General features: G+C 39.2%; 2 protein-coding genes across 4 annotated transcripts in view; both read left to right on the plus strand.

Moving 5' to 3' along the window:
* Window positions 1-6,470, plus strand: part of LOC104739467 (serine/threonine-protein kinase EDR1) — a 13,388-nt gene extending 6,918 nt beyond the window's left edge. Inside the window, exons 2-14 of one of the 3 annotated variants that reach the window (XM_019236026.1) lie at window positions 1,155-1,334; window positions 1,708-2,130; window positions 2,497-2,600; window positions 2,683-3,791; window positions 4,036-4,076; window positions 4,524-4,592; window positions 5,039-5,139; window positions 5,227-5,305; window positions 5,400-5,498; window positions 5,589-5,657; window positions 5,782-5,831; window positions 5,925-6,101; window positions 6,191-6,470. In XM_019236026.1, the coding sequence (XP_019091571.1) occupies window positions 1,155-1,334; window positions 1,708-2,130; window positions 2,497-2,600; window positions 2,683-3,791; window positions 4,036-4,076; window positions 4,524-4,592; window positions 5,039-5,139; window positions 5,227-5,305; window positions 5,400-5,498; window positions 5,589-5,657; window positions 5,782-5,831; window positions 5,925-6,101; window positions 6,191-6,275 (2,586 nt within the window). In that variant the 3' untranslated portion in view covers window positions 6,276-6,470. Of the gene's footprint in view, window positions 1-1,154; window positions 1,335-1,707; window positions 2,131-2,496; window positions 2,601-2,682; window positions 3,792-4,035; window positions 4,077-4,523; window positions 4,593-4,980; window positions 5,140-5,226; window positions 5,306-5,399; window positions 5,499-5,588; window positions 5,658-5,781; window positions 5,832-5,924; window positions 6,102-6,190 lie in introns of those variants that run through there. The other 2 variants (XM_019236027.1, XM_019236028.1) reach the window with 2 other exon arrangements.
* The window catches only part of LOC104739466 (myosin-9), a 10,845-nt gene continuing 6,717 nt past the window's right edge, over window positions 6,583-10,710 (plus strand). Inside the window, exons 1-16 of the mRNA XM_010459821.2 lie at window positions 6,583-7,227; window positions 7,392-7,520; window positions 7,612-7,755; window positions 7,843-7,988; window positions 8,072-8,228; window positions 8,326-8,384; window positions 8,469-8,628; window positions 8,702-8,851; window positions 8,954-9,090; window positions 9,169-9,315; window positions 9,401-9,502; window positions 9,588-9,645; window positions 9,742-9,843; window positions 9,944-9,981; window positions 10,065-10,191; window positions 10,267-10,325. Coding sequence (XP_010458123.1) covers window positions 7,225-7,227; window positions 7,392-7,520; window positions 7,612-7,755; window positions 7,843-7,988; window positions 8,072-8,228; window positions 8,326-8,384; window positions 8,469-8,628; window positions 8,702-8,851; window positions 8,954-9,090; window positions 9,169-9,315; window positions 9,401-9,502; window positions 9,588-9,645; window positions 9,742-9,843; window positions 9,944-9,981; window positions 10,065-10,191; window positions 10,267-10,325 — 1,718 coding nt within the window. The 5' untranslated portion in view covers window positions 6,583-7,224. The remainder of the gene's footprint in view (window positions 7,228-7,391; window positions 7,521-7,611; window positions 7,756-7,842; window positions 7,989-8,071; window positions 8,229-8,325; window positions 8,385-8,468; window positions 8,629-8,701; window positions 8,852-8,953; window positions 9,091-9,168; window positions 9,316-9,400; window positions 9,503-9,587; window positions 9,646-9,741; window positions 9,844-9,943; window positions 9,982-10,064; window positions 10,192-10,266; window positions 10,326-10,710) is intronic.

The raw sequence follows: 10,710 nt of genomic DNA on the forward strand, positions 1-10,710 counted from the left end.
GTGCTTGACTATGAGGAGAAAGTTGTCGATAGTTTCTACGATGTGTACAGTCTATCCACAGACTCAACAAAGCAGGGAGAAATGCCATCGCTGGAAGATCTTGAAAGCAATCATGGAACCCCTGGCTTTGAAGCTGTAGTTGTAAATCGAGCTATTGATCCTTCCCTGGATGAGTTGCTACAGATTGCACAATGCATTGCACTGGATTGTCCTACTACCAGTGTTAGTGTGTTGGTGCAGAGGCTGGCTGAACTTGTCACAGAGCATATGGGTGGATCTGCGGAAGATTCCAATACAGTGTTGGCAAGGTGGACTGAAAAAAGCAGCGAGTTCAAGGCAGCATTGAATACTTGTGTATTCCCTATTGGATTTGTAAATATTGGTATCTCAAGGCATCGTGCTCTGCTTTTCAAGGTAATTTTCCAAATCCTCTTCTTGGATTTACTCTCTTGGTTTATCATACTTGTGGCTAGTAATGAAATCATATGTGAAGAATGACTGGACAAATCCCTTGCGCTGTGAACTGAATACCAAGCTTTTTTGGTTGTATGTATTAAAAGTTTTAAACCTTTTCTTTTTAAAATTTAATGAGAACCTCTTGCGTTGGATTCTGCCCTGAGTCGCTTGTGGTACTTCAATCTCAACTGATCTCTGTTAAGTAAATCTGAGTTAATTGATTGCCTTCCGTCTTGCCTAAATCAGATATCTACAACTATTTTTTCGCACCTAAGTAGATAATTATGGAAATTGATCGTGGACAGTTTACTTCTGCCAATGTAGGTTTTGGCAGATAGTGTCAGGTTACCTTGTAGGTTGGTAAAAGGTAGCCACTACACAGGTAACGAGGATGATGCTGTGAACACAATANCCTCCATCCGATCAAAATCGGATTCACGTCTCTTCTGCTAATCCTCCTCAAGCCACCCCTTCTTCTGTCGCGGAAACGGTTCCGGTGACCGCACCTGCTTCTTCGATGACTTCTCCTTCTCNCGTTTGTCCTTTTCACTATGATTCCAGTAAAAAAAACTATTTTTTGCAAAAATGTAACATATCTCCTCTCTTTTCAGAGAGTACTTGGTTGATCTTATGACAGATCCTGGGACGCTTATACCTGCTGATTTTGCAAGTGGTAAGGATTATACCGTTNCTCCGAGGAAGAGTATCAAGTTCAGTTAGCCCTAGCGATCAGTGCTTCGAATTCGCTCTCCAGCGAGGATCCGGAGAAGCATCAGATCCGAGCGGCCACGTTGCTGAGCTTAGGAAGCCATCAACGGATGGAGTCTAGGCGGGATTCGTCGGAGGTGGTGGCCCAGAGGTTATCGAGACAGTACTGGGTTAGTCTTCTTTCTCTTGTTATTTAGGGAAATGCTGAATTATCTCTTTGTGTGTTTTCGAGTCTTGAGTCATAATGAATTTAAGCGCAATTGAACGTTCCATGGTTGTGGGTATTCTAATTGAATTACTGTTCGATAGCTAATTGAATTTCAGATTGAATTGCATTGCTCCTTTACTGATCCGTATGCTTCTGTGTGGTGATTTTTGTTGTTGTTGTTGTTGCACCTGCTTAGCTTTGTTTCCTCTCTGAAGATTAAAGCCTTTATAAAAAGGAAGGCTTTAATATACCGTAATTATGTGGGCCAAATATCTTGGCGATTTGGTACTGCCTACATGATCTTACATGAATAACATGTTTTGAACGATTCCTAGGAATATGGCGTGCTTGACTATGAGGAGAAAGTTGTCGATAGTTTCTACGATGTGTACAGTCTATCCACAGACTCAACAAAGCAGGGAGAAATGCCATCGCTGGAAGATCTTGAAAGCAATCATGGAACCCCTGGCTTTGAAGCTGTAGTTGTAAATCGAGCTATTGATCCTTCCCTGGATGAGTTGCTACAGATTGCACAATGCATTGCACTGGATTGTCCTACTACCAGTGTTAGTGTGTTGGTGCAGAGGCTGGCTGAACTTGTCACAGAGCATATGGGTGGATCTGCGGAAGATTCCAATACAGTGTTGGCAAGGTGGACTGAAAAAAGCAGCGAGTTCAAGGCAGCATTGAATACTTGTGTATTCCCTATTGGATTTGTAAATATTGGTATCTCAAGGCATCGTGCTCTGCTTTTCAAGGTAATTTTCCAAATCCTCTTCTTGGATTTACTCTCTTGGTTTATCATACTTGTGGCTAGTAATGAAATCATATGTGAAGAATTACTGGACAAATCCCTTGCGCTGTGAACTGAATACCAAGCTTTTTTGGTTGTATGTATTAAAAGTTTTAAACCTTTTCTTTTTAAAATTTAATGAGAACCTCTTGCGTTGGATTCTGCCCTGAGTCGCTTGTGGTACTTCAATCTCAACTGATCTCTGTTAAGTAAATCTGAGTTAATTGATTGCCTTCCGTCTTGCCTAAATCAGATATCTACAACTATTTTTTCGCACCTAAGTAGATAATTATGGAAATTGATCGTGGACAGTTTACTTCTGCCAATGTAGGTTTTGGCAGATAGTGTCAGGTTACCTTGTAGGTTGGTAAAAGGTAGCCACTACACAGGTAACGAGGATGATGCTGTGAACACAATAAGACTGGAAGATGAAAGGTAATCGTTTGTCCTTTTCACTATGATTCCAGTAAAAAAAACTATTTTTTGCAAAAATGTAACATATCTCCTCTCTTTTCAGAGAGTACTTGGTTGATCTTATGACAGATCCTGGGACGCTTATACCTGCTGATTTTGCAAGTGGTAAGGATTATACCGTTGAGTCATATAACTCACATGGAAACAACTTTCCTACAGCTCAGTTGTCAAATGACTTCAAGCATTCAGCGCCAAAGATGTCAGAAGGTGAAGGCAGTAGTCAGAGTTCTATGGCACACAATAGTTCTTCTTTGGATAGAAGGCCAGAGGCTGAAAGGACAGATTCCTCAACCCCAAAGTTGGGACCACTTCGGAACGTAGATTTGAGCGCTTCACCTTCTAGCATACCTAGTTCTAGTCAGTTGGAGAACATTTCCTCTACAGCAATTGCAAAGGGGAATCGAGGAGCCATAAATGACTGTTCAAGAACGAATATGAATATAGTCCCATACAATCAGAACAGTGAGGAAGACCCGAAAAATCTTTTCGCAGACCTGAACCCATTTCAAAATAAGGGAGCTGACAAGCTGTTTATGCCTACTAAATCAGGTTTGAATAGAATTGATGATTTTCATCAACAAAAAAATAATCCTCTGGTTGGTAGATCACCTGCACCAATGATGTGGAAGAATTACAGCTGCAATGAAGCCCCAAAGAGAAAGGAGAATAGTTATATGGAAAATCTTCTCCCGAAACTCCATCGTGAACCCCGTTATGGAAATTCTAATTCCTCATATGCTACCTCCAGCTCCAATGGAGTTGTTCCATCAAATGTGCCTGGCAGAGACAATATGACATTTGTGTCACCGGGTGCTGCTTTACCATCCTTCACATCCCCTGGAAATCAGTTCGCACCAAGTATGGTGGAGGATATGAACAGAAACACCAACGATGAACTACATCTCCAGCATAATGCTGTTCCTGTGGTACATGGACACCAAAAGGATGAATCTCACATCCACGATCATAGAAAGTACACAAGTGATGACATATCTATTGGGTGTGATCTGAGGCTTAAGGATCACGAAAGTACAAGTTCATCTCTTGATTCCACATCCTACCGGAATGATCCTCAAGTTCTTGATGATGCAGATGTTGGTGAATGTGAAATTCCTTGGAATGATCTTGTTATTGGGGAGAGAATAGGATTAGGTAATGTGATCTGCCATTTATTTTTACATGTTTGAAATATTAAACTACTTAGTATTTGTTTTCTTCCCTTTTCTGACGGCAACTAGTTAGTAGTACTGTATCTATTGGATGAAAACTTTTATAGCATAGTACCTTTCTACCATCTACATTTGCCTTTAACTAGAATAGCTATGACATTAACACTTTAGGTAGCATATAACTTTTTGGAAATCACTTGTTCTAATACTTATTTTATTGTGGTTAGGTTCCTATGGAGAGGTCTATAATGCCGACTGGAATGGCACGGTTAGTTTCTTTATAACCTTACAGTTGACTTCAGGAGAATAAGGAGCACGCATCTGGCTGTTATCTGGAACTTCTAAATTTTTTAACCCGTAGGATTTGTTAATGCTTAGAAGACTTAAAGACTATAGTTAATGACTGAGTTCAAAGAGCTAAATTGCAGCGCCTAAATGCATGTTTGGTTATTTTTAAGAGTCAAAGCAGTGATTGCGTTCTTTAAGTGAATCGTGTTTAAAGAGCACTTTTAGATAGGCTTGTTTCAGTCACTAGCCACAAATGCATCAGGGGCCTCCATGGTATTATTTTGCATTCTCTCATCAGTATAAGCTCTTGTCTTGTTAGTTTTCAATAATTTTCGTGATTTAAACTAGCCTGCCCATGCTGATTTTCTTCACAAAAGTGGAAGGTTTCAACTTTATATTTCTGCTTCTTTGTTCTGGTTGGATTTAGGAAGTTGCTGTCAAGAAATTTTTGGACCAGGACTTCTCAGGTGCTGCTTTGGCCGAGTTCAGAAGCGAAGTAAGCCATAAATTCACTAGCGTTGTTTTACTAGTATTCTTAGCTGCTAGTGCTTACGATATTAAATGAGGATATTAAATTAGGTAAAACATCCTCATTACAAGAGGCCAATTAGGGAAGGGATAGCTTACCCTTTTATATGATCTCACTTCTTAAATTGGACAGTATCTGGATGGCACAATCAAATTATCACTATTAATGATTGTGTGTAGTTTATATTGTTATGTATTCCTCCAATATAAGCATAATGGGTAGAATCCATAGTAATGAGGAGCCTTTGGAACCTTTTCATAAGATTCTCAAAGCTAATTCTGGGATCAGGGATTTCTGCTGAAGGAGGTTACTCATTTATTTATTTTGGTTGTAACCACTATGGCATACGTTGCAGCTGCTTATATTCATGCCTTTGGATTCCCACTCTTATTTTCAATATTCCGTATCTGAAGGTACGTATCATGCGAAGATTGCGTCATCCAAATGTTGTATTCTTCCTTGGGGCTGTTACTCGTCCTCCAAACCTTTCCATCGTCACAGAGTTTCTGCCAAGGTTTGTTTCATCGTCTTGTTATGAAATCAGTTGCACATGAGATTTTGAGCACTCAACGACTTTTTTTCTGTTTTTCTATAATTGTAGAGGAAGCTTGTATCGAATCCTTCATCGGCCCAAATCTCAGATTGATGAGCGGCGCCGGATAAAAATGGCCCTTGATGTGGTAAAGAAAATAGATCCATATATCAGATTCCATGTCCCCCTGGCTTATTTAGTTTAAAATAGTCACTAAATTTCAGATCATCATTACTTTTCAGGCAATGGGGATGAATTGCTTACACACCAGCACACCAACAATTGTTCATCGTGATTTAAAAACACCAAACCTTTTGGTTGATAACAACTGGAATGTTAAGGTAAGTAGCGCTGTCCAACTAATAGACTTGTTTACTCTGATGTCATACTCATATGATATAGATTTTGTTTTTATCTTACTCACAATGCAGGTCGGTGATTTTGGGTTGTCTCGCTTAAAGCACAATACCTTTTTATCCTCAAAATCAACTGCTGGAACGGTGAGAACACAAAACTCCTTGATGTCACTACTTTTTGATAGACATCCAAATTTCCAGCTGGCATGCTTGTAATTTGGGGGTATTGGCTTATTTCTCTGATCACATGCATTCTTAATTTTGCTAGCCCGAATGGATGGCTCCAGAAGTTCTACGGAATGAGCCATCAAATGAAAAGTGAGTTAGCTTAGAAGCTCATTTCTGTACTTTGGCTCTACTTTACCTTTTCCCAAGGAGAACTGAAAAAAATGGTGGCTGGTTTTTCCCCAGGTGTGATGTATACAGTTTTGGGGTAATACTTTGGGAACTAGCAACATTGAGATGTCCATGGCGAGGAATGAATCCAATGCAAGTAGTTGGAGCAGTTGGTTTCCAGAATCGTCGGCTTGAGATCCCTAAGGAACTTGATCCTGTGGTGGGAAGGATCATCTTGGAATGTTGGCAAACGTAAGTGACTAAACAAAACTGAAAACACTTTGAGAATCTGGGCCCAAGTGAATAATGTCGGTTGATTTATGTTTTTGTTGTTTGGGCAGGGATCCGAATCTGCGGCCATCCTTTGCTCAGCTCACGGAAGTGCTGAAGCCTTTGAACCGGCTGGTGCTTCCTTCACCACAGTAATTGCCAACTGTGAATATGTGAAAGAAAGAAAGAGACTGGTTGATTATATCATATAGTAGTAGTATATTGCCTCTGGTGCTGTGCAGAGTTATTATTATTACACATAAGCCAGCCTAGATAATATGAGGAATGTAAATTGAAATCAATGTACAATATGTTTTGGTGTATTTGGTGCTTATGTTTCCGAAAATATAATTTTTGTTTTCTCCAAAAAAAGCTTCATTCCATTGAATATAATCAGCTTCGTTGATGGTTTACGCTATCTGTTACCAATCAAAATTATAATTAGATTAGACCCAAACAATGGTTGAAGTTCCAAACTCACTTTAGGGTTATTATATTAGGTATATATACATCACCTTAATTTGGATTTGGGGCGAAAATAATTTTAGAGAGAGAGTGTACGTGGTGTGCTGCGAGTGCGAGGACAATGACTGATTAAGGTCCACGAATTGGCGCGAATTCCATGGGGAAGAAAGAAACCTAGCGAAGTCCAAGGATGATGAATCCTCCCTCTGACGAACAACAATGTCACTCTCTCTCTCTCTCTGTCCTATTTACTCCTTCCTACAACCACTCTTTCACCTCTTTTCTTCCTCTCTCTCTCTCTCTCTCTCTCTCTCTCTCGATCTCGATTGCGCCCAATCTCATGCTTCCGTTTCAGTTTCTGGCGATTCCGTCGTTTTGCTTTTGTTCTGGGTGACCCTTTTCCCTGAGGATATCTTGAAATTGTGGGTTGATTTTGTTTGTTTTTTTGTTTTCGGAAAAATCTGTAATCGATTGAGTTTCATGAGTGTTGTTCGAATCTCCGGTATTGTCTGTTTGTCTTGGAATCTACAGAATTTTGTAGATTTCTTGCGTAATAAGTCACCTCCTTCCAATTCACTGTGGTAAAATGTCTCAAGGATTGAATTATTGTGAAGAAGAAAAGACAGACTAATACTGGATAATGGTACGGTGTGAACGTCTTACTTTCCTTAGGTTTTCATGTTTAATTGTTCTGTTCATGTGAAAATGTAGAAGAAGCATATCAACAGTCTCCTTATATCGTTTCATATTAAGCTGCTTTTTGTTGTTCCTTAGCATCAACACTCTCTTGCTTTTGTTAAACTGCAGGGAACTCCAGTAAATATCATTGTAGGTTCTCATGTTTGGGTTGAAGACCCAGATATTGCTTGGGTTGATGGTGAGGTTGAAAAGATCAATGGACAAGAAGTTGTGATCCAAGCCACAACTGGCAAGAAGGCCAGTCATCTCAATCGCCTAAACTGTAACTTGACACCTTTACTGTAATCCTAAAAACTGAGTTATATTTCTCTGTTGTTGACTTGTATAGGTTACTGCAAAGTTGTCAAAGATATACCCAAAGGATGTCGAAGCTCCTGCGGGTGGTGTCGATGACATGACAAAGCTCTCTTACTTGCATGAACCTGGTGTTCTTCAGAACTTGAAGATCAGATATGAACTTAATGAGATCTATGTTAGTATCTCTTACACTATGTTGTAGAGACCTTAAGTTTTACTACTATTATCTGTCTTGACCTTATTCTATAATTGTTCATGACAGACATACACAGGAAACATCCTTATCGCTATTAATCCATTTCAACGATTGCCTCACATCTATGATGCTCATATGATGCAACAATACAAAGGAGCACCATTTGGAGAACTAAGTCCTCATGTTTTTGCAGTTGCTGATGTTGCATACAGGTGGTTGTTGATATATTTATATGTAGTATATGATCTACATATATTTGTTGTCAGTGTAAGACGCCCTTTATCTATGCACTCAGGGCCATGATTAATGAGGGAAAAAGCAATTCCATTCTCGTAAGTGGGGAGAGCGGAGCAGGAAAAACTGAAACCACTAAGATGCTTATGAGATACCTCGCATACTTGGGAGGTCGTGCGGTTACAGAAGGACGGACGGTTGAACAACAAGTTCTTGAAGTAATGGCTTTTCTATCTCTTTTCTGTGATCATCTTATATATGTATGGTCCCTACTCGAGATTAATCTACTAACTTGTTTGTAATATCTGCGTCCAGTCGAATCCTGTCCTTGAAGCCTTTGGGAACGCAAAAACTGTGAGGAATAACAACTCAAGGTGATGCAAAATCTAGTTCTAATAGTGCACATCTGTATCTATTGTTGGGACTTTAACTGATTGTTTACTATGCTTTTGGCTCAGTCGCTTTGGTAAGTTTGTTGAAATTCAATTTGATAAGCAAGGAAGAATATCTGGAGCTGCTATAAGGACCTATCTTCTAGAGAGGTCTCGTGTGTGTCAAATCTCTGATCCGGAGCGCAATTACCACTGCTTCTACCTTCTTTGTGCCGCACCACAGGAGGTAAGTTCGGTTAAATTATTGGAATATATCTTGTTCCTGAAGAACTAGCCATATGACTTGATAGAACTAGCAGGAAATTGAAAAGTACAAGCTCGGTCATCCAAAGACTTTTCATTATCTGAACCAGTCCAAGTGCTTCGAGCTTGTTGGTATAAGCGACGCTCATGATTATCTTGCAACAAGGAGAGCTATGGATATTGTTGGAATTAGCGAGAAGGAACAGGTCGGTTTGTGTAAGAAACTACAATTAGTATGTTGCATGTTCAGTTTAGTTTCCTGCACTTCTTTATTGATGAAGAACTTAGTTCTGCCTTTGTATCAACAGGAAGCAATTTTCAGAGTGGTAGGTGCGATTCTTCATATTGGAAACATCGAGTTTACTAAGGGGAAAGAAGTGGATTCATCAGTTCCCAAGGATGATAAGGCGAAATTTCATCTTAAAACTGCAGCGGAACTTCTCATGTAAAAAACATTCGTCTCTTAGGAGTCCTCTAAAATGTGTTATTAGTTGAGGAAAGCTAATTGTAAGTCTCGTTACAGGTGTGATTTAAAGGCACTTGAAGATGCGTTATGTAAACGTGTTATGATCACACCCGAGGAAGTTATCAAGAGAAGTCTTGATCCACAGAGTGCTGTGACCAGCAGAGACGGTCTCGCTAAGACAGTCTATTCTCGATTGTTCGACTGGTAAGTGGTTGGTTTTAGGGGACAAGATCAAAATAATTGATATTTACATATTTGATGCTAAGTGAATATCTCTAGTAATGTGCAGGTTGGTAGACAAGATTAATAATTCGATTGGACAAGATGCCAATTCTAGATCTCTAATTGGAGTTCTGGACATTTACGGATTTGAAAGCTTCAAAACTAACAGGTAAATGAATCTCTACGCTGTCAAAGACTCACAGATATGCATTCCATCATCCTCTGCTAAATAGCCTAATACCCTTCTGCTGCAGTTTTGAACAGTTCTGTATCAATTTCACTAATGAGAAGTTGCAGCAGCATTTCAATCAGGTAGGTTCTTGATTGTAGTGGAAAAAGGTTTATTAATCCCAGCTCTGATTCTCAAATAAGCTTTTTGAATACTCTGTTTTTTTTTTGCTGTTTCAGCACGTTTTCAAGATGGAACAGGAAGAGTACACAAAAGAAGCAATAGATTGGAGTTACATTGAATTTGTGGACAATCAAGATGTTCTCGACCTTATAGAAAAGGTCATTTTCTTAACCAAGAAAGGACAATGTTTATCGAGGCAACCCCTTATATATATCTGTATTTTTGTCTCACAATTCACTATTTCTTTTCCACCTGCAGAAGCCTGGTGGGATTGTTGCTCTCCTAGATGAAGCTTGGTATTGTTAAATATCAAACAAGTTCCATATGAAAGAAGAAGTGTTATGTTCTTGGTTTGAATTAACAAGTTGTGATTTTTCAGCATGTTTCCAAAGTCAACCCACGATACATTTGCAAACAAGCTATATCAGACTTTCAAGACCCACAAGCGCTTTGTCAAACCAAAACTCTCTCGAACAGATTTCGCCGTTGCTCATTATGCTGGAGAAGTAGGTTCTTTCTCCCTTCGAAGAAAGTTCACTTTGTAAACACACACAGGTCTCTCATGGCTTCGAAATTTTCAGGTTCTATATCAATCTGAACTATTTCTGGATAAAAACAAGNAAAAAGGTTTATTAATCCCAGCTCTGATTCTCAAATAAGCTTTTTGAATACTCTGTTTTTTTTTTGCTGTTTCAGCACGTTTTCAAGATGGAACAGGAAGAGTACACAAAAGAAGCAATAGATTGGAGTTACATTGAATTTGTGGACAATCAAGATGTTCTCGACCTTATAGAAAAGGTCATTTTCTTAACCAAGAAAGGACAATGTTTATCGAGGCAACCCCTTATATATATATATATATTTTTTTTTTGACAAACCGAGGTAACCCCTTATATATATCTGTATTTTTGTCTCACAATTTACTATTTCTTTTCCACCTGCAGAAGCCTGGTGGGATTGTTGCTCTCCTAGATGAAGCTTGGTAATGTTAAATATCAAACAAGTTCCATATGAAAGAAGAAGTG

This window comes from Camelina sativa, chromosome 14 (assembly GCF_000633955.1).
Source record: "Camelina sativa cultivar DH55 chromosome 14, Cs, whole genome shotgun sequence".
Classification (NCBI taxonomy): domain Eukaryota; kingdom Viridiplantae; phylum Streptophyta; class Magnoliopsida; order Brassicales; family Brassicaceae; genus Camelina; species Camelina sativa.